General features: G+C 40.2%; 1 protein-coding gene across 1 annotated transcript in view; it reads right to left on the bottom strand.

Annotated features, from left to right (window-relative positions):
* zbtb40 (zinc finger and BTB domain containing 40) overlaps nucleotides 1-21205 on the bottom strand; it is a 95620-nt gene that overhangs the window by 59887 nt on the left and 14528 nt on the right. The window contains exons 3-5 of the mRNA XM_039754923.1: nucleotides 18243-18435; nucleotides 17902-18003; nucleotides 15281-15432 (exon numbers count right to left, since the gene is read on the bottom strand). Coding sequence (XP_039610857.1) covers nucleotides 15281-15432; nucleotides 17902-18003; nucleotides 18243-18435 — 447 coding nt within the window. The remainder of the gene's footprint in view (nucleotides 1-15280; nucleotides 15433-17901; nucleotides 18004-18242; nucleotides 18436-21205) is intronic.

The raw sequence follows: 21205 nt of genomic DNA, 5'->3' as shown, positions 1-21205 counted from the left end.
CAATCTGCATAAATGTAGGATGACAGGAAATGTAAGGCAAGAAATGTTGAACACATAACTAAAAGAGAAACTTTTTTCATGTTATAGTAAAAATTGATAAAATGTTGACATGAAATGTATAATGTGTGAAGATTGAAGTTCAAATATCAAATACTTTCACAAAAGGTATAACAAAACAAGTGCACCTTTATTCAAGAATATAACTAAAGAAAAATAAATTACTCAATATACATGTCGCTGTTAATATGTAAAAACCAAATCCTATTTAGTCATATGGGTGGGTTAGAGATAAGAACAGCTGCCTCTAAATCAAGAGGTTGTAGGCTCGATCCCAGGTCTTTCCAGCATTTTCCATTTCGAGTAGTGAACTACTATTATCTATACTAATAAAAGGCAAAGCCCTCACTGACTGACTGACTGATAACTAATTCTCCAACTTCCCGTATAGGTAGAAGGCTGAAATTTGGCAGGCTCATTCCTTACAGCTTCCTTACAAAAATTGGGCAGGTTTCATTTCGAAATTCTACGCGTAATGGTCATAACTGGAAGCTATTTTTCTGCATATACTGTAATGGAGTTGAGCTCGAAAGCCGTGGGGGGCGGAGTTTCGTGTGACATCATCACGCCTCCCACGTAATCACGTGAACTGACTGTCAACGCACTACATAGAAAACCAGGAAGAGCTCCAAAACGCGCTGAAAAAAACATGCATTATATAATTGAGAAGGCAGCGAAACAATAAGAAGCGAGCGACTGACACATACAACCATATTCATAACTGCTGCTACTTCGGAAACAAAGCACGGTGTAAACCAGAAGTTTAAATTAAGTTCATAGACACGCTGCCGCTGGCGTTTGTCATGCCCACGGGTAATGCGGGATACAAGTTTAATGAAAGGACGCAGGATATAAACGAGAGTTTTGATCACTTTGTAACTAAGTTAAAATTGCAGGTGAAAGGCTGTATTTATGCAAATTCCGAGAGACTGTGTTTGTGGGGGATTGACAGTTAAGGCGGGTGAGGGAGTCACGTCATCATCTCCCCTCCCATTCACCTCATTTGGTGAAGGACTGTACTTATGCAGACGAAGATGAGATGGTCCGGGTGGTGTTTGGCAGAAACTATGCACAGACAAAATGTCAACTCGATCTGAATTGCGCGATCACATTCGAAAACATATCTTTTCAACTTCTGTTTAGTCAACACTTAGCATATTCATATGTAAGGCTGCTGCGCAACTCAGCACGCCTCCCATGTAATTGACTGCCTGCCCATATAAGGCCGTTCTTCGCTGTGGCGTGTTCATTCATTTCCTTGCTTCGCCAAAGAAGCAGCCTTTTCATAGGTTCTCCACTGTTTTAGCATATGCATAGGTGCGGCTGCTGTGGAAATCAGCACGCCTCCCACGTAATTGACTGCCTGCCCATATAAGGCCATTCTTCGCTGCGTTGTCTTCATTCGTTTCCTTGCTTCAACAAGGAAGCAGCTTTCTCAAAGCTTCTGCGCTGTTTTATAAACGAACGACATATAAGAAAGTCCTTTTTCCTTGCTTCGCCAACGAGGCAACCTTTTTAATTTAATCCACGGGTTCTGCGCTGTTTTATTGTTCATCTGTTACAATTGTTATAGTTATTGTGTACGTATTTTACACTTAGTTTACTGTTCAAGAACCCATTTCCTTTATTTAATCCGCGGCTTTTCTGCTGTTGTTTTGTTCGTTTGTTACGTTTATACTTATTTCATTCACTTTCTTTGCCTGACTGCCTACCCATATTAGGCGCTCAGCAGTTTTTTTGTGAAGCAGCTTTCTCACAGCTTCTGCACTGTTTTATAAACGAACGACATACAAGAAAGTCCTTTTTCCTTGCTTCGCCAACGAGGCAACCTTTTTATTTAATCCACGGGTTCTGCGCTGTTTTATTGTTCATCAGTTATAATTGTTATAGTTATTGTGTAGATATTTTATACTTTGTTTACTGATCAAGTACCCATTCCCTTTATTCTTCCAACTGTACCCCTATTAAAATGTCTATCGACGTAATCACCATCAATCAAAGACTGCGATTGCTTTGGGACGCTCTTCCGCGTGTCATCCCGTTGGGTGGAATCCCACACGAGTTTAGAAACTCACACCAGCCATGATTCTTTTTAAAGGTAAAGTGCAGGTTAATTTGTATTATGTATTTTACTTTATATTTTGTATTAATCATTTGTATATGAATAGTTTTGGGTTCTGGAACGAATCATCTGAGTTTCCATTATTTCTTATGGGGAAATTCGCTTTGATATACGAGTGCTTTGGATTGCGAGCATGTTTCCGGAACAAATTATGCTCGCAAACCGAGGTTTGCGATATATATGCCAGCGACACTCATAACAATGGCAAAACAATTACATTGTCAATCATGTTACGTTATTATTAAAATGTTTCCTTTTCTTTTACTTCGCCAAGCTTGGTATTTTATATATATAGCCTATATATATATATATATATATATATATATATATATATATATATATATATATATATATATATATATATATATATATAAAAGAAAGAGAGAGAGAGAGAGAGAGAGAGAGAGAGAGAGAGAGATATAAATAGATATATATATATATATGACAACAACACTCATATCAATGACAAAACAATTACATTAACAATCATGTTACGTTATTTTTAAAATTTTTCCTTTTCTTTTTCATAACTTCTTTAACAGACTACTTCTCCGCTGTGAAGTGTGGGTATTCTGCTAGTTACTACTATATAATAGAAACATACATTTGATTTGAGTCTGTAACACTCATTGTAAATATTTGCTTCTTGTAAAAGTTAGTGTTTTTTTTTATTCAGTTTAATTCCCTCAGTCACATTCACGTGGTACAACGAACTTGCCTCTCACTCTCTGAGTTGATGGCGTTTATCTCCATTCTTTTCACAAGAGCAGCGATGACCACAGCAGGTGCTGTAGTTGATGCCTGGTCAGAATTATTTGTTATACCAGCAATCAGAGATACGGTCACTGCTATCAGACTATCATGGGGCATTTGCGCTTTGACAACAATGACACCCGTGTAGAACGTGTGAAAAATGACAGATTTGCATCTGCATGATCAATGCTACTCCTTAATTAGGAAAAGATCCCAGTTGTGCCACAGTAGAAAAACTTTCTGAGACTGTGGTCATAAAGTCATTTCTGGACAAAGGCAGAACCATAACAACAGACAACTTTCTTCACGTCACCTTCTCTGGCTAATAAACTGTTGCACTGCAACACAACTCTGCTTGGCACCATAAAGTGGGATGGGAACTTCCACCTGCAGCTAATGTCACTTCAGTATGTAGTGCCATGCTGATAGTGTATGCATCCAAAAATAAGAAGTTTGTCTGCATTCCCAGTACCATGCACCAAAACGCAGATATTGAACAATATCGAGAAAAAAAAACAATATACAAATGAAAAATCATGTTCTAATGACATAGCGTTTTCAAATAATTGTATTTCCATGTGTGAATATGTGCATGCATGCATGAAGGAAGCAGAGACAGATTTGATATCATTCAAGTGGTTACTGGAATATAAAACACTTTTGAAAAAGGTATAACAAAACAAGTGTGCTTTTATTCAAGGATAAAACTGAATTTAAAAAATTCAAGTGACAACAACATACCAAGAAGATATGATTCACCAGCATTTGTGTGTCTGTTTATATCCCTTCAGCAAAATCTTTTACAAGTAGCAAAACTTTACAGTGGCTTTTACAGACTCAAAGCAAAATGTATGGTTTTATTATTTAATAGTAATAATAACAGCAGCTTACTAATCATTATAGTAAATGCATGGAAGACCCGGGATCAAATCTGCAACCTCTTGATTTAAAAGCAGTCGTTCTTACCTCTACACCAGCCATGCAATTGATATTTGAGCTTCAGTTTTTACATATTGACAGCAACATGTGAATTGAATAATTTATTTTTCTTCGGTTATATTCTTGAATAAAGGCACACTTGTTTTGTTATACCTTTTATGAAAGTGTTTATTTGATATTTTGTCATTATTATAACATGAAAAAAGCTTCTGTTTTAGTTATGTGTTAAACATGAAATGTATGTATTCCAGATAAACAGACTTGAGCTAGGAAAACTTCAGCTGGGTTGGTGGGGAATGGGACAGAAGGCTGCTTACTGATCATGCTGATTGACACATTTGCAAAACAAACGCTGATAGAAAGGTGCAAAGGAATTTAAGGTGGCCCGGCATTACGACTTTTTTTGTAGCCTTCAGGAATTCTAGTATTAATTTGAAATACTTGCATCTAAAACAATAACTACCTATTATGTGTAACTTTAAATTAAAAAGTTAAACAGTTACAGTGGAACCTCGGTTCACGAACGTCTCGGTACGCATTACAACTCGGTTTAGGACCAAAAAGTATGCCAAACTTTTGCCTCGGTTCACGACCACATGCTCGGTATACGAACAAGCCAGTTTCCCTTTCGGTTTGTGCACACTGATGATTTCCGCACGTGTTGCATTGTTCTCAGTCAGATGTGTGTGTTTGTGCATGCTTGCACATGCGTGCATGCTTTCGCTGTGAACTCTTTGTGCTCCATTTCATTTCCCTTCCGGTTTGTACTCGCCGATTACTGTATTTAAGCACGTGTTGAGCCGCTCCCTGTTCATTGTTCTCAGTCAGACGTACATGCTTTACCTGTGATCTCTTTGTGCTCTACAGTATTTCGTGTGTTTTTGCAGTTAACCATGGCTTCTAAGAAAGTGAAAAGTGGTGAGAAGAAAGTTTTGCAGAAAATTGAAATCTAAGAAAGAAATTACTGAAAAGTATGAGCGTGGCGTTCGTGTTACTGATCTTGGCGCAGAGTACAAGAAGTCAAAACCTACGATTTCAACTATTCGAAACTATATATATTGTCACACATATGCGCATGGGAGGCAGCTAAAGGGCTTGAGTGAACACAGTTCGGAGACATGCCGGGATGTGGCAGAGTGCACGGACTCTTTTTCTCTCTTGCCTGTAGGACATTCCCGGGGGATTCCACCTGGCTCTCTTGACGTCACTTCCGGGACCGAGTCAATGGAGGTAGACCTTACCAGCTCCGGCCCCTCTGATGTCACGTTCGGGTGTGATCCAATATCCAAAGACCACGTGCCCGATCCTTATGACCTCACTTCCTGTCTTCCCCTTTAAAAGCCTGCCCATTTTCCCTTTTCCCTCAGTCTTGTTCTGGACTCAGTTGGATGCACATTAGTGCTGTGTATTTGATAAAAACGACTTTGCAGCCAGGATACATTATACGGGTGGCTGCCCCAAACCTTTTTCTTGAGTATGTCTCATCTTTGCGACATTGGCGTAGTCGGCAGGATCGAGAAGTCCTGGAAGAGAAGGGGACAGGACCTGCAACCCAACCAGGTGGGAGCGTACCGGGGCCGAGTTTTCAGGTGGGGAGGGTGTCCCGTGTTTCGGAGTAGCCCGGTACAGGCTCTGCTCCCAGCATGCTCTACTAGGCAGGCCAGGGAGTGTTCGGGAGGGGCTCACAGACTTGGGCTGCTTCGGAAGGGGGAGGCAAAGAGGGCTGTTTATGCTCTCTCGGAGGAGAGTACCAGCCTCCCTGTAAAGCCAGAGCCCCGATTTCCACCTAGGGGTGCCCCAGACTGGCAGGTGACTATCCTAAAAAATTGGTGGTTCGACCCAGAGCGGCCGACCCCTCAATAAGCATGGTCCCTATGGGCAAAGGTAGGGCAGTGGCTACGGCCACAAGAACTGAAGCCCTCTCAAATAATAGAGCAGGTGGCTTGCTACGTGCTTCTGGACACGCTACCCCGGGGCTTAACCCAGCGGTCTGGGGTAGAGAATTTAACAACATGGCAGAGCTCATAGAGCTCATAGAGAAACAAAGGATGGCCTCACAATCTGGGGGAGCTGAACCGTCCTTTAACCGAACTCAACCGGGGTATGTCCCAAAACCTAGCCACCCCCTGTACAACCCAGAGCTTGTGCCGGCGTCCCCGGGACCTTGTGCGCGCAAACAGCTTGGGAATGAGCTGGAATGCAGGTGGAGGGGAAGGAGGGGTTGGTGTGCTCTGATAAACCCGTTTGCGGTCCCACAAACAGGCGCGGTGGTCGTTAACGGGTTCAAAACGTCTGCTCTGTTGGACACCGGCAGCAACACTTCCATTGTTGCCTGCCGATTTGTGCTACCGCAACAGTGGTTGAAATATAAGGTCGGTATAACCTGTGTTCACGGGGAAACCCGCTGGTACAGGGTTGCCACTTGTGTCATCAGCTACGGGGAATCAGTTCGGAAATTAACCGTGGCAATCATTCCTGATCCTCCACACCCGGTGATATTGGGGCGGAACTGGCCTGAAATTAAAAGCGGTGAGACACATACCACTCCCGGGATTACTTGGGGCCTCATTATAGACGGGAATGAGCCGTCTCAGGCTGCCTCCACGCCGTGTAATCAGCCGGCAGAGAGAAACGAAGCGGCTTCCCTGAGTGACGTGGCAACCCCCGGGCCGTCACACGCTGATACGTCATCCACCGACGCCGAGACGGAACGGGAGGAAACCACGCCCCTTGAGGTCGACGCTGACCCTCTCTTCTTGTTGTGGTTTCAATTTAAAGAGACGCCGGCTTCTTTTAGAAGGGAGTAATGGAATGACGACTCCCTGAAGTTTGCAAAAAATGCAGTGGTCCTTGTCAATGGCCAGCGCACTGATCAGTCAATGCCACAGGGCCCTAACTTTGTATTAGACAATGACCTTCTTTACCGTGTAGCAATGCATGATGGGCAGAAGAGAAAGCTGCTGCTAATTCCACGTACCTTCCAGCGGCAGGTCTGCGAGCTAGCACACACCCACCTCCTAGGTGGCCACTTGGGCACCGAGAAAACTCTGGAGCGGATCAAGCTCCGTTTCTACTGGCCGGGAATCAATGAGGAGGTTCGTCGCTTTTGCGCTTCCTGCCCGGAGTGTCAACTACGACAAATTCCCAGGAGGGACCGTGCTCCTCTCGTTCCTATTCCCCTGATTGATGTTCCCTTCCACAGAATCGGGGTCGACTTGGTTGGACCCCTAGAGCCCTCAGCCCGAGGACACAAGTACAATTCAGTCCTCGTGGATTATGCTACACGATATCCCGAAGCTGTTCCTTTGCGCTCAGCTATCTCCAAAGCCATCGCACAGGAATTACTAGGGGTCTTTTCGTGCGTGGGTATTCCCAAAGAAGTCTTGACAGACCAGGGGACACCTTTTTACCTCGGAGACATTCACGGAGACTGCCAAGTTACTGAAAATAAAGCATTTAAAGACTAGCAGTGTATCATCCTCAAACCGACGGGTTAGTAGAGAGGTTTAATCAGACTCTCAAACAAATGCTGCGTAAGGAGGTCAGCGAGTATGGAAGGAACTGGGATCAGCTCCTCCCCCTTGTCCTTTTTGCCTATCGGGAAGTCCCACAAGCCTCCACGGGTTCTCCCCTTTTGAATTACTGTATGGGCGACAACCTTGGGGCATATTAGACATTCTAAAAGAAGGATGGGAAAAACAGGCTCTTCCCTCTACAAACATATTTGAGTATATCGCGCAGTTACGCGATAGATTTGGAAAGATTCGGCCTCTCCTTAAAAGTCACATGGAAGAAGCTCAAGCAGCACAGGCCCGTTACTACAACCGCGGCACGTCTCTTCGGGAGTTCCACCCGTGAGATCGGGTCATGGTCCTAGTGCCTACCTCCCACTCTAAGCTGCTTGCCCATTGGCAAGGCCCCTACGAAGTTAAGGAGAGGAAGGGACTGGTCGACTATTTGGTGAGTCAACCCAATCGTTGTCCGAAGGAGCGGGTTTATCATGTGAACTTGCTGAAACCATGGAACGACAGAGATCCCGATCCCTCCTCCAGCCAGCCCCGCTCACTCTTCGCTCACACACACAGCCTTAACCTCGGCACGAACTTAAGTCCCAGACAACGGCAGGAGCTGGACACAGTTATCTGGGCCGTTCGGGAGGTAGTCAGTGAAAACCCCGGAAGGACCTCTCTGGTTGAGCACAACATTGTGACAGAGCCCGGGGTTATTGTCCAAGAATGCCCGTATCGTCTTCCCGAGGCAAAAAAGGGCTGAAGTGGAGCTTGAGATCAAGTGCATGCTGGAGCTAGGTGTGATTGAGGAAAGTTATAGTCCCTGGTCCAGCCCAATTGTGCTCGTCGGTAAGCCTGACGGAGTTGGAGGTTTTGCAATGACTTCCGTCGGCTTAATCAAGTCTCCCGATTTGATGCCTATCCAATGCCACGAGTGGACGACCTCCTCGAGAGGCTTGGACAGGCTCAATACCTGACCACATTTGACATGACAAAAGGGTACTGGCAGGTTCCTTTAACGGACTCCGCGAAGGAAAAAAAATGCGTTTAGTACCCCTAGCGGACACTGGCAGTATCATGTCCTTCCATTTGGGTTACACGGGGCTCCAGCAACCTTCCAGCATCTGGTGGACATAGTGCTCCGGCCTCATAACTCATACAGTGCTGCCTACCTTGATGACGTTGTCATCTATTCCAGCACATGGAGGGAACACCTACAGCATGTCCAACCGGTACTGCGGACACTTGGTGAGGCCGGGCTCCGGATTAATCCCAAGAGATGCTTCTTTGGATTAAGCGAGGCCAAATATTTAGGCTACCTGGTGGGTCGGGGTACCGTAAGGCCACAGTGCTCCAAAATTGATGCCATTCTGAAATGGCCCGTCCATGAACCAAGCGGCAGGTCCAAGCCTTTCTCGGGTTAGCCGGGTACTACCGCTAGTTTGTACCCCGGTTCTCGGAGAGAGCGGTGCCCTTTACTGATTTAACAAAGAAGAGGGCCCCGAACATTGTGGTATGGACTGAGAAGACAGGCGCTGCATTTGGTGACTTAAAGCAGGCCCTTATGTCTGGACCTATTTTGAAGGCACCTAACTTTTCTTTGCCTTTCATCCTCCAGACGAACGCTTCGGACACAGGCCTGGGCACCGTGCTGAGCCAAAGTGTCTATGGTGTGGAACAACCCATCATGTTCCTGAGCCGGAAACTGTTGGACCGGAACACCAGGTATGCAGCGGTGGAAAGGGAGGCTTTGGCGATTAAATGGGCGATTACTCAGCTGAGGTTCACGACCTCTCGGTTAGGGTCACCTGACCTGACAGGTCTGGGCTAAGGGGGGGGCCATGTCACACACGTGCGCATGGGAGGCAGCTAAAGGGCTTGAGTGAACACTGTTCGGAGACATGCCGGGATGTGGCATAGTGCACGGACTCTTTTTCTCTCTTGCCTGTAGACCATTCCCGGGGGATTCCACCTGGCTCTCTTGACGTCACTTCCGGGACCGAGCCAATGAAGGTAGACCTTACCAGCTCCGGCCCTTCTGATGTCAGGTCCAGATGCGATCCAATGACCGAAGACCACGTGCCCGATCCTTATGACCTCACTTCCTGTCTTCCCCTTTAAAAGCCTGCCCCTTTTCACTCAGTCTTCTTCTGGACTCAGTTGGATGCACATTAGTGCTGTGTATTTGATAAAAATGACTTTGCAGCCAGGATACCATATTATACGGTAGACATGGGCACAGCAAAGTTTTGTAGGGGTAGGCAGGGCATTTTGTTAAAAAGCCAGCAGTTCAACTTGGATTTCTATTTTTCTCCATAAACAATGTAGAAAATTGATGCACTTATAAAAACAATGGACATACAGCAGAAATTTGAATCTCTTCTAAGTATATCAGAACTTGTCTAGTCCATTTTGTTGATTATAAAATATAGGAAGAGGGAATATCTGAAAGGCAGGATTACAGCAGCAATGCAAAGGAAATACAAGTTAAAATTTACTGCTACTGTATGTGTACACAGTACAATGTAAGTCTCCTATATGTCTGCCGCTGACTAGTGACATTATTACAATACCAACAAAAGACAATGAATAAGTTACACATTAAAAGTAAGCTCAGTATACCAAAGAGAGTACATTCTAATTAGGAAATTGTATGCAACAAAGAGGCCCCTTCAAATAAATTACCAATAATATCCATTACAAAAGGTACAAATCCAATCTATTGTTCATAAGTTTATACAATAAGCCCAGGAAGATTGACATGGATGGCAGGTTTTCAGCATTCCATAGTATTTATAAAAAAAAAAAAAAAGGTAGGCCGCATGGTTTCTGAAAGTGAAAATCCTGTTTTCCTAATGTGATGTATTTTTTAAGGTACTGATGAAGTAAGTGGATAGCAGTAGAACAATATAAATTATATGACTTCAAAATCAATTGTGATGTGGTGATCTATCTAAGCATATTGTGGTATGTAAATCAGTGCAGAATTGACTTAAAATAAAGAAAGCACCCATTTACTTTATGAGATCTTTTCCCAAAATAGAAGTGTCAAAAATGAGAGCCTGCAGATATCAGCGCTGATGCTACTGGTATTTTTAAATCATGTTTGTTAAGTTTGAAGATGATGAATAATTTGGCATGTTACCATATCTCCTACAGTCAGTTAACTTTCAACAGATGGAACAGGACTGAATTCATAACTGTGAAAATAAGTGGCAAATTAAGTTTAATGTAAGTAAACATAAGATTTACATAACTAGAAGAAAAAAAGACATTAGATTGAAATACACAGTGAGAGCTTTAGAGTTTAAAAGCACAGGAATGTAAAGCAGGTGCTGAGGGGTCATAGCACCCCCTACTGGTAGCCACAGCAACTAAAACTTACAGTATGATTAGTAGTGTTACATAAGTGATTATTAGCATCTCAAAGATTTCACAAAAATACAGCTAATTCAAATAGGTGAGTGGCTGAGAGTTTTTTTTTTAATACAGGTAACTGACAGAATATGCATATCTGAATAACATTCAATCATTACTCTTTGCTGGCATCAAAATCCGAGGGCAGACTGGACATGCCAATACTGGCTAAAAACATTTTGTAAGTAATTTTATAATTTTATAAATAAATATATATATGATAAAATGTATACTAAATCCACTTGCAATTCATAGGGACCAGTGTTCTAGGAGTACAGGGTGCAAAGCAGAAGTCTAACCTTAAGTCAAATAATAGAAAATTTTAAAAGAAGACAAAAATAATAGAAAAGTAAAACCTACGCACTACTGATTAAAAATCAGTTAGACATCTTGACAAAAGTGAATAAAGGACCTAGCATCAGTACAATGGCACATTTGAGCCTAGACCTACTGCAATTTGGACTTTGGTTTAATTATATTTTCTGCTGTCATACAAAACAGCTTTACGTAAACATTTCCAGGGACTGTTTTATCAGTGTAATGTTTTCAAATGCTTACTACTTTGTGATGCTGCTAGAAGTAAGCAGTTATCACTTGAGATTATATAAAAATACATAAAGTGAACCGATGAACTGTGTGGAGACAATTGCCGTGCTCCTGTTAAAACTTCTGATGAAATTCCTACATTCTTATCTTTTAGTTATTATTAAATAAACAGATCAACTCACTGTTGTCCTTATGTTGTAACCTTATGCAGATATTTTATTTGCATTAGTTTCACCAAATCAAACCTATATGCAACTACTGTAATTCTATTAAAAAAAAAAAACAGATTCAGAATAATATATTTTTATCTATGCCTTTTTGTACCCTCGTTTAATCTGAATAGCTCCTCTCTGAGTGGAATGGGAGGAAACTCCATAGGTGGGCACCTGGCAAGCCAAACATGTAAAAGTAGCACAGCTCTGAAAACTATTTCTTGATTATGCAAAGATCCCATTTTAAACAGTTAATTGAAAGCTATGGTTCTCAAACACCTAATTCTAAAACCACAAAAAAAGAAAAAGGTAAGCAGATCCACAAAACATCTATGCAGTGAGACAAGACATGTACAAATAAACATCCTCTGCTCTGCAAGGCTTTACAATCACATCTGAAAGGACACATTGTGAAAAAAGCTGCTGACAATCAAAGGCAGTGTTCTAAGCTTCTGCTTTGACAAACAGCATTCAACACTTGCTAGTGAAACAATATGTCAGTTAAAATTGCTTCCAACAGCTTTCACCCTATGGGGTCTCCTGTTATTTTTAAGGTGTCTCATGATTTGCTATTGTCTCAAGTTGTCGTGCCAGGTCCTATTTGGCGATGTATTCAACTGCAGTTATTTTTGCTCAATAAAAACGATTAAATATAATACTATAGTTAAACAGTAAAAGCATGTATACTATTGTCTTGTCTATGTTTGAATAAACATAGACGTCAAAAGTAAAACGGGTAGTTATAAAGGTCCTGTGATTACAGTACAGAGTATATAATTTTTAGATTTTTTTGGACAATAATATGGCTTTTTGGTTTCTTGTGCAAAGCTTTTGTAATTTAACTGTGCAGCAAACACTGAAGTCTGAACTATTTTCATTTATTAAGAACATCATTTTCCCAAAAAATAATGTTCTTACGTTAATATGCACTAAATATTCCATTAATAAGGAAACATTGTGATCTAAGGGAAGTTCAGGTTAATGCTAAAAAAGGGCAGCATTTTTCAAAATAAATTCAATGTTAATTCCTGGTATTTTACAAATAAAAACAGTAAATATAAATACAAGTATTTAAATGACAAGATGCAAAAGCTTGACAGTTTTTCCTTATTCTTTTATTTTCATTGAAGATACTTTTTTTTACTTAATAGTAAAAAAATAACTTATAAGGCATATACAGTATATAGATCTGGATATTGCATTTATCATTATGATTTGACTTGGAAAAAGTCCTGACAGTTTACAAATTTAAACTATGAGCTAGCAGTGACCCCTTCTGGCAATCTCAGACAAATTCCACAGCATTTTAAATAGTACACTCTAACAACCATGGAGCCTTACTCTTTCATCAAAACATGCTTGCTGATCTATTCAGATGCTTTAGGTTCTAAGCTGTGTTACAAAAAGTACCAAACAGACATACCCGAGTAAAAGAACAATAATTACCTTTCTAGAAAGTGAACACAGTAAAAGTAAAATTTGACCAGCATGAGAAAACTATTTAAATAGAAGGTTTAAAGTATCTGTTAATCAGTGTACTTACAGTAAAAATCAAAAGTACAAGTAAATGTAGGATCTTTCCATCATATAAAAAGATATATGCACTCTGACCCTCAAATAATAAGACACTTTCCCCTCTGGGATTAATACAGTGTACCAAATAACAAAAATAAATACAAACCAAAAATAATTCAGGCCACCTTCTTTTTGAGTGAGAGTTGTGTTACAATCAGTAAAGTAGGAGCCACATAACTGCAACTTGGGGCAGCGACAATCAGCACAAGCAGACAGCTTAATGACTGTATCCTAATTTACTAGGCAGGGTTTTAATAGGAAAAGCATACAGGCTTCCTTTGCTTTACGAATGAGCAAATCTATCTCTGAACATTGCTTCATAAAGTGAATTTTCATAATCTAGTTGAAATTTATTTAAATGGAAAACATTTTAAGTGCTCCACTGTCCCCATAATTGCCCCATTTTTGTTCAAATAATACCAAAGTAAATAAAACGTTCTAATAAGATATTGCCCTTCGTTTCATGTTTAATAAAGTTCTTTACTTAGAACTTTTATCTTCCAGCTTCACATTTAAAGGAATAGCTTTTTGTTTTTTCTTGAGCTTTTCCAACTGTTACATAATCTGTTTTGGACCTGTGATGCCCAGGATAATGCAGGAAGAAATTAGAAACACACAGTAAGGTGAGAAAAATCACAGCACGTGAACATACAACTCACTTCACTGAAGCCTGCTTATCAAACCCCACCCCATTTGGCAGGCTGCTGCAAGGACAGTGTCTGAGCCCAGCATCAGACACAGAAATAACGGAGACTGGCATTCAGCCCCATCCTTAAAAAAAACAGCCCTGGCAGTTGCAGAGGCTGGGACGAGGTGTAGTTGAATCACTGTGTGGATGAAAGGATTCTAGTGTTTGCACCAGAGGCACATATTTGATAATTCATATTAATAAATTTCATAAAGCAGTTGTTCTTAAAGCAGAGGAAGCTAATATTTTAGATAATGGACTTGGTAAAGTATTGTGCATATTTGTGTAGCCTGTTTGTTTTCTGGTTTAATATTACAGTAACAAATGTGTCTAGCAAAATGTAGCAGAGAAAAATTAGCCATTTGCCTTTGAAAATGTAGTGCACTAAAAGCAGACAGAAATGTTAAAACTTAAGTAGAAATATTCTAAAAATATACTCACATATACAACACTGGCCCTGAGTGACCAACAATCCTACTCATACAAGCCATTGTCAACTATTTTCTTTTTTTCAATAGTTTTATCTATAAAGAGCATGCAAGGAGAATGCAATTAAATTCAGTGAGGTAGTAAATATTTCACAAGGCTGAAACAGACAAAAAAAGGGGGCACAATTACTAGCCAAAATGATTGTGTGCATATGGTACTCCAGTTGAATACTTTTTTATAGAGAACTTAACAAGCACAATATTCATACTCCTACCATTAATACTCCTTCCAGTAATACTCATAAAAAAAATCTCCACTTATGGATTGAAGATTTTCAAGATTCAAAATGAAAGTCTATGGTAGCCTGTCTTAGGATAGTTAAATGCAGAGCCAACACGCTTCCTTTGTGTCTCACACTGTGCCTCGTACTTGCTTGCTTTTGGATCATTACAGAAAAAGATACCCTGAGCAGCACGTTCATGTATTTAATCTACTATACCAGTCATAGTTTAAGTCTTAACTTAACTTAATTCCTATCTGTGTGACCATTCTATAGAGATCAAAATAAGTTGAATATAGCAAGGGGTGGTGTGTAAAGCAGGGAAGCCAATGTCTGTGTCCGCTTCTCCCATAGATGCTAAAACAATGAGCCGGACTTGACCTATTTCCAAGGGCTGTCCACCAATACACCCATAAATAGGGTCTTGATTATCTTCTTTTGTGTCTTATCACCCAGGAAAAAATAAGATGAGTGATCTCCTTTCAAAAACTGAGACATCAGTCAAACTGATGGAGATGATGGATAGTATTATAGTGGTTTTATCACTGTACATTTGTGCTTTTCTACAATAACACCTGCAAATAAACAGGGAGTCCCCAGTACTTTATTTTTTCCCTTCAAAATCAATTCATACCGTTTGTGGCATAGTCCAATGAAGAATATCAAAACCATATATTTGTTTTCTCATGTAAACAACTCTATTCAAATAATTATCCATTATATAATATACTACCAAAGAGCAGGGTACGATACCTCTTTCTCATCCTTAGACAGAAACTCCTCAGTAGATGTGTTCAAACATTCAATGACTGGGCTCATGTCTGTTAAAGATGCTATAAGCTGATCCAAGTATTTAATGAGAAAATCAGATAAGTTCTTCTCTTCAGGCTCAGAATCTCCAACCTCTGATAATAGCATAAAAAAAGAACTTTGAATGATCAAACTGTACCTTACATATCTAAGAAGAACTGCTGAACAAAGATTCTTGATAATGTTATTTAACACTGCATTAGGCAGCCAGTTAGAGAAGCCTGTTGTTGTAGTAGTAAAAGAATGCAGTACAAAAATTAGGCCAACATTTATAAAAATTACTTTTATGGATAGCTCTCTCTGTGTTCTATTGAGTAAACAGTGTCGCTACCTGAAGCCTTTTGTTGCTAAGTGTTTCTAGAGCTTTATTTATATGATTCACTAACAGCCATAAGTCTCAAATGCATTACATCTAATTCCTCTACACTAGTCTACTTTGAGCTGTAAGTAGTATTTCTTCCATTTATACAAAGAAGGAAAGGATTCAGAAAGTGCCTGGGCAAAGTTGCATGAAATATATGAAATGTTAGAGTGCAATACTTTTGATCTTCTTTACAGAGCCCAAAGCTCGATACATAGGTATTGTATTATAATATACAGCATTCAATTCTGTTTACAATCATGTGTATCACAGCAAGATCCCCTGCTGACTGCCTTGCAAAGTGACAGCAAAGGTGAAGCTTTTGTATTTCTCAGAGATGGCAGACTCCCACAGAAGGCACATCACTGTTTCAGCCTTGCATCTGTCAGAATGCCTCCGGCTACAGAGTTCTTTCTGATATTTAAATTATTCTTTTATAAAATGCAACTTGAATCCTAACACCGTTAATGTGGTACTAATATGGCTACAAAGGGACCATATAAATCAGGGTAGTAAAATGACTTCAGACATCACAAACATGGATATTTGTGCAATCTGTGGCATAAACAGAATTCTGGTTTGTTCTTACAGTCTAGCATGACAGTACTTCATGTAAATGTGAAGCATGCTAGTTTAACTGAAGACAAGTGTGCTCTATCAGAGGCCAATTCCTGTTCCAAGTCTATTGCTGCTGGGATAGGATCCAGTCCACATACGCCTGAAGCAGATTTGATAATGGATGAATGGACTTTTTTTAATTTGATCCCATTTATTGCAAATAACAGTTGTCAAACAAGCAAGCCAAGGGAGCGCTTTGGGGGCTTGGATTCCGAGCAAGAAATGGAGAGAATGATACATGGGTGCCACCATTGTAAACTTACTTTTCCTGTTTAACCTTAGAGGAGAGGATGGCCTGAAGTGAAGGACCTATATCATCAGTTCTGTCCATTCAGTACTTAAAAAGCATCCAGACAGGGATCGGACATCTACATTCATGGACCTCCTACCCAAAAGGATGGATTCTCCTTATAGGAAGCAAACCCTTTCAGCTGAGGTAACCATATTCTGAAACAGATAGTCCCTGTTTAATTAAAATGGGGCATCCTTTCTCAGACTCCACCTCTTTAATTGCTCAAAGCTCTATTTCTTATACTTTGATTAGAACTATAACTTTAAGCATGTGAATATTAAAAGAGTGACGTATCATGCATTGTAGAGTGAGATTGGATACATGGCTTTACATACTGTATAATACACAAATCAGTAATTATACATTATTTTTTCTGAATTAAAAAATAAAAGCAAAGTGGAGCTTATCTTTGCAGCAAAAGGCATAATATAGGAAGCATACACATTTGCAGTTCAGAAATGTCATAAAAGAAAAAGAAGAAGAAGAAAATACAGCATCTCTTATGTCAGAATATGAAAAAAGTATTACTACTACTACTTGTGATGGCCTGATAGCCAGTACTTGCTGCCTTGTGGCCACTTTTATCAGGATATATTCCAATGTACCAGAATACCACTTTAGATCTGGCAGCGTGAAACTGTTATGCTATTACTTCCTTCCTTTCTTTATCCAACCTCTTATATCCTAACTACAGGGTCACAGGGGTCTGCTGGGGCCAATTCCAGCCAACACGGGGCGCAAGGCAAGAAACAAACTCCGGACAGGGTGCCAGCCCACTGCAGGGCGCGCACACACACACACCCACACACCAAGCACACCCTAGGGACAATTTATAATCGCCAATCCACCTAACTTGCATGTCTTTGTACTGTGGGAGGAAACCGGAGCACCCGGAGGAAACCCACGCAGATGGGAAGAACATGCAAACTCCACGCAGGGGGGACCCAGGAAGCGAACCCAGGTCTCTTAACTGCGAGGCGGCAGCAGCGCTACCCACTGCGCCACCATCCCGCCTATGCTATTACTACTAAAATTAAAATATGACAATGCAAACAAAATGAAGATTATGGAAAACACTGTGTTGCAGTATCAACACTGTCAGCTGCTTTCTGACTATGTAGTGGCTATCTAAAGAATCTAATGTGGGTGAATGGTGGTAAGTGGAAATGAGTATCTGGCATGAAGCTGTCTCAAGACATGTGCGAGCTGTTGTCACAATAGACTATTGCTGCCTGTTAACCAGACTAAAAATAAAAGGAAGGATAAAAACATAATAATCATATAAATATTTACCATTAAGAGATGACTGTTCTGTTGCTTCAGGTGCCAAAGTCTTCATAGATATTTCTTCTCCATCTTCCTCATGCTGGTCTTCAACATTAAGACATTCCTGATCTATACAGCATTAAAAGTCTTTACTAAAAATTTCTCAGTCATACTTAACATAACTAGAACTAATTAAAAACTGCTGATTATTATCATTAGCACTTTTGAACTGGACAGGGTGGTTTGAAAGCCTATTGTATACATAAATAAACAAATAAAAAACAGATATTTAAAAATGGGGAAGAATGTTATGACAAGTAAAAGATTTATAGCTAAGCATTTAACACAAAAAAAGAAACTTTCCCCACCTGGTTGAAAACCTTTGCTTTGTGTCACTTTCCCTTGAAGGATGTCACTGAGCTGAGGGCAAGTCTTTTGTATAAGATTTAGAATAACAAACAGAATGTCAACACCAATAGTTTTTTCTTCCATTACTTTGTGCAAGAGATTGGAAAAAACATGACTGCCTTCATTTTCATTCTGACAGCAATCTTGAATAATCTAAAAGAAAATTACATCACAATTAGATACAGTACATAAATTATTAATACTGGCACTGCAGTCATACCTAGTACTGTACTCTATACATCTTCTATTATTCATTCCAACTAGGCTGTTAATCACTGAATTGTAGCCGTAAATGAAAAACAAAAATCAATAAGATAGTGGTCTACTTAGACTAAATAAAGATACAGTCTAAATAGTATATAAATAAACAGAAAAAATTAAATATTATTAAATTACTCATTCAGGACTTCCTGCATAGCATCACAAGTGCTATACCCAGCATAAAGGAGCTAGTATCCAGTCTAAAAACAGATGTGGACTCGATGAATGTGGAAGTTCTTGGGCTACACAATGGTAGCACATGCTATATTGTCTTAATTTGGTGTTGGGAATTAACCTGTTAATGTGTAACAGGCACTGAAATAAGATTTTATAGAAGACCAGGATCCCATAATGTAGCAGTGCCGGGGGCCTCCAGGAGGCTGTGTTTCTAAATGAAAACTGGTATTTTGGGATGACACCTGATTGTAGAAGTACTGACAGCATGGACGTTCTTGTATCATAAAGGCTAGAAATGACTTTCCAGCAATAACCATTTGCTTTAAGGGTACTCTCCACCTAAAAATGATATATTTTTTTATTTGTTATTTACCCTATGTACATTACACCGATCAGCCAACAATATTAAAACCATTGACAGGTGAAGTGAATAACACAGATTATCTTGTTACAAAGGCACCTTTCAAGTGGTGCGATATATTAGGCAGTAAGTGAATAGTTAGTTCTTGAAGGTGATGCACTGAAAACAGGAAAAACAGACAAGCATAAGGATCTGAGCAACTTTATCAAGATCCAAATTGTGATGGCTAGACAACTGGATCAGAGCATCTCCAAAATAGTAGGTCTTGTGGGGTGTTCCTGATGTGCAGTGGTTAACACATCCTAAAAGTGGTCCAATTTAAGGTCAACGTGAAGGCTAGTCTGTCCGGACGGATCCCATAGAACAGACACTGCAGCACAACACACGGTAATGCTGGCCATGACAGAAAGGTGTCACACACAGTGTACTGCAGCTTGTTGCGTAGCTGCAGACCTGTCAAAGTGTCCTTGTTGACCCCTCTTGGTGGCAAATGCACCTACAGTGAGCATGAAAGCAGGACCATGAAACAGGGTGACCTGGTCTGATAAATCTCATTTTTTTAAGATAATGTGGATCATCAGGTGTGTGCAAGTCATTTATCTGGAGAAGAAATGGAAGAAGGATAATGCACCCTGCCACACTGAAAGAAAAAGTTCAGGAATGGTTTGAAGAACAAAACAAAAAGTTCAAAGTGTTGACTTGGCCACCAAATTCCTCAGATCTCAATTTGATTGAGCATTGCAAAATGTGCTGGAAAAACAAGTCTGATCCATGGAGACGCCAACTCGTAACTTACAGGACTGGAAATGTTCTGCTGTCAACAGCTTGGTGCCAGATACTACAGGACACTTTAAGAGGTCATGTGGAGTCCTTGTCTCAATGGGTGTGATCTGTCTCGGAGGCACGAAGGGGACCTACACAATATTAGTTAAGTGGTTTTAATGTTGTGGTTGATCAGCATATAGTGATGCTAAGAAATATTGCTAATCTCGTGTTTTCATGCAGAAATGAGATGAAAAAGTTTCTAGAACAAAAGTCATTTATAGTCACCAGCGCTGATCAACAGCAAACACTAGCAAATTATCCATGAAAAAAATCTCATGTTACTCAAATCACATAATCCACATGTCAAGTCATTCAGTCATATGCTGAAAACATACCCAAAAAACGCATATTACTAAAATGTTGTTAAATAAACCAGTTCTGGAAAATATTAATGATCAAAATTGAGTAAGTTTAGATGTGAACAAGCATTTGAATTGTAGACCCACCTCCCATCAATACATTTATATTCATATCCACAACTAAAGTACCTCTGGCTTATTTAGGAGCAATTTGTGAACCTGCATGAGTGGAATGATCATTTATTTATTGAAGCATCACGAAAATGTACGAGTGTGGCACATGGTCATCCTGATAATATTTTCAGCCATAATATTTTTTTTTTTTTTACTTTTGGGAAAACAAGACAGGCACATGTAAAGAAGGGTTATGGTAGCCCGTGTTAAACCTTTTTAATGGGTGTCATTTAACTCAACAAAAGGACAGCAAAATAATAATAGAAAACTAGGACCATCAGTCCAAGGCATATAGCCTAATATGAGCTTAAGCCCTCTGAAGCAAATAGTTGTCTCCACAGGAGGGCCTCTCTTTCTAGAAGCTGGGTCAAGAATGAATACTTACTTTTGGCTGTTAGTACTCTTAAATGGAGAATGGCCAGATAGGGACAGGGTTTTCAACGGTTGGTTAGAAATGACATTGCGTGCCCAGGGCTTCATCCTCCTCCACCAAAAGTAAACAAAAGCAGATATACTTACTGGCTGTGTTACATTCAAAGCATTCCCCATCATATTTACCTGATCAATGCCACTGGTGTATCTCCCAATGTTTGTGTGGGTAACTGTTCAGTTCCTTTAAACATTCCCCAAAACCCATTCCCTGCAATCCTGGAATCAGCCTAGATGCTTTTCTCTGGACTTTTTGAAGTGCTGCTTTGTCATATTTGTAGACAAGAGACCAAAACGTTACACAGGTTTTGCCTCACCAAATTGTTATACAACTTGAGCATAACCTCCTTAGACTTGAACTCTACACATTGTACTATAGATGATAATATTCTGTTAG

Source organism: Polypterus senegalus, chromosome 6 (assembly GCF_016835505.1).
Source record: "Polypterus senegalus isolate Bchr_013 chromosome 6, ASM1683550v1, whole genome shotgun sequence".
Taxonomy (NCBI): Eukaryota; Metazoa; Chordata; class Cladistia; order Polypteriformes; family Polypteridae; genus Polypterus; species Polypterus senegalus.
The sequence above is the reverse complement of the archived record's forward strand: the minus strand, read 5'-3'. Positions and strand labels throughout refer to the sequence as shown.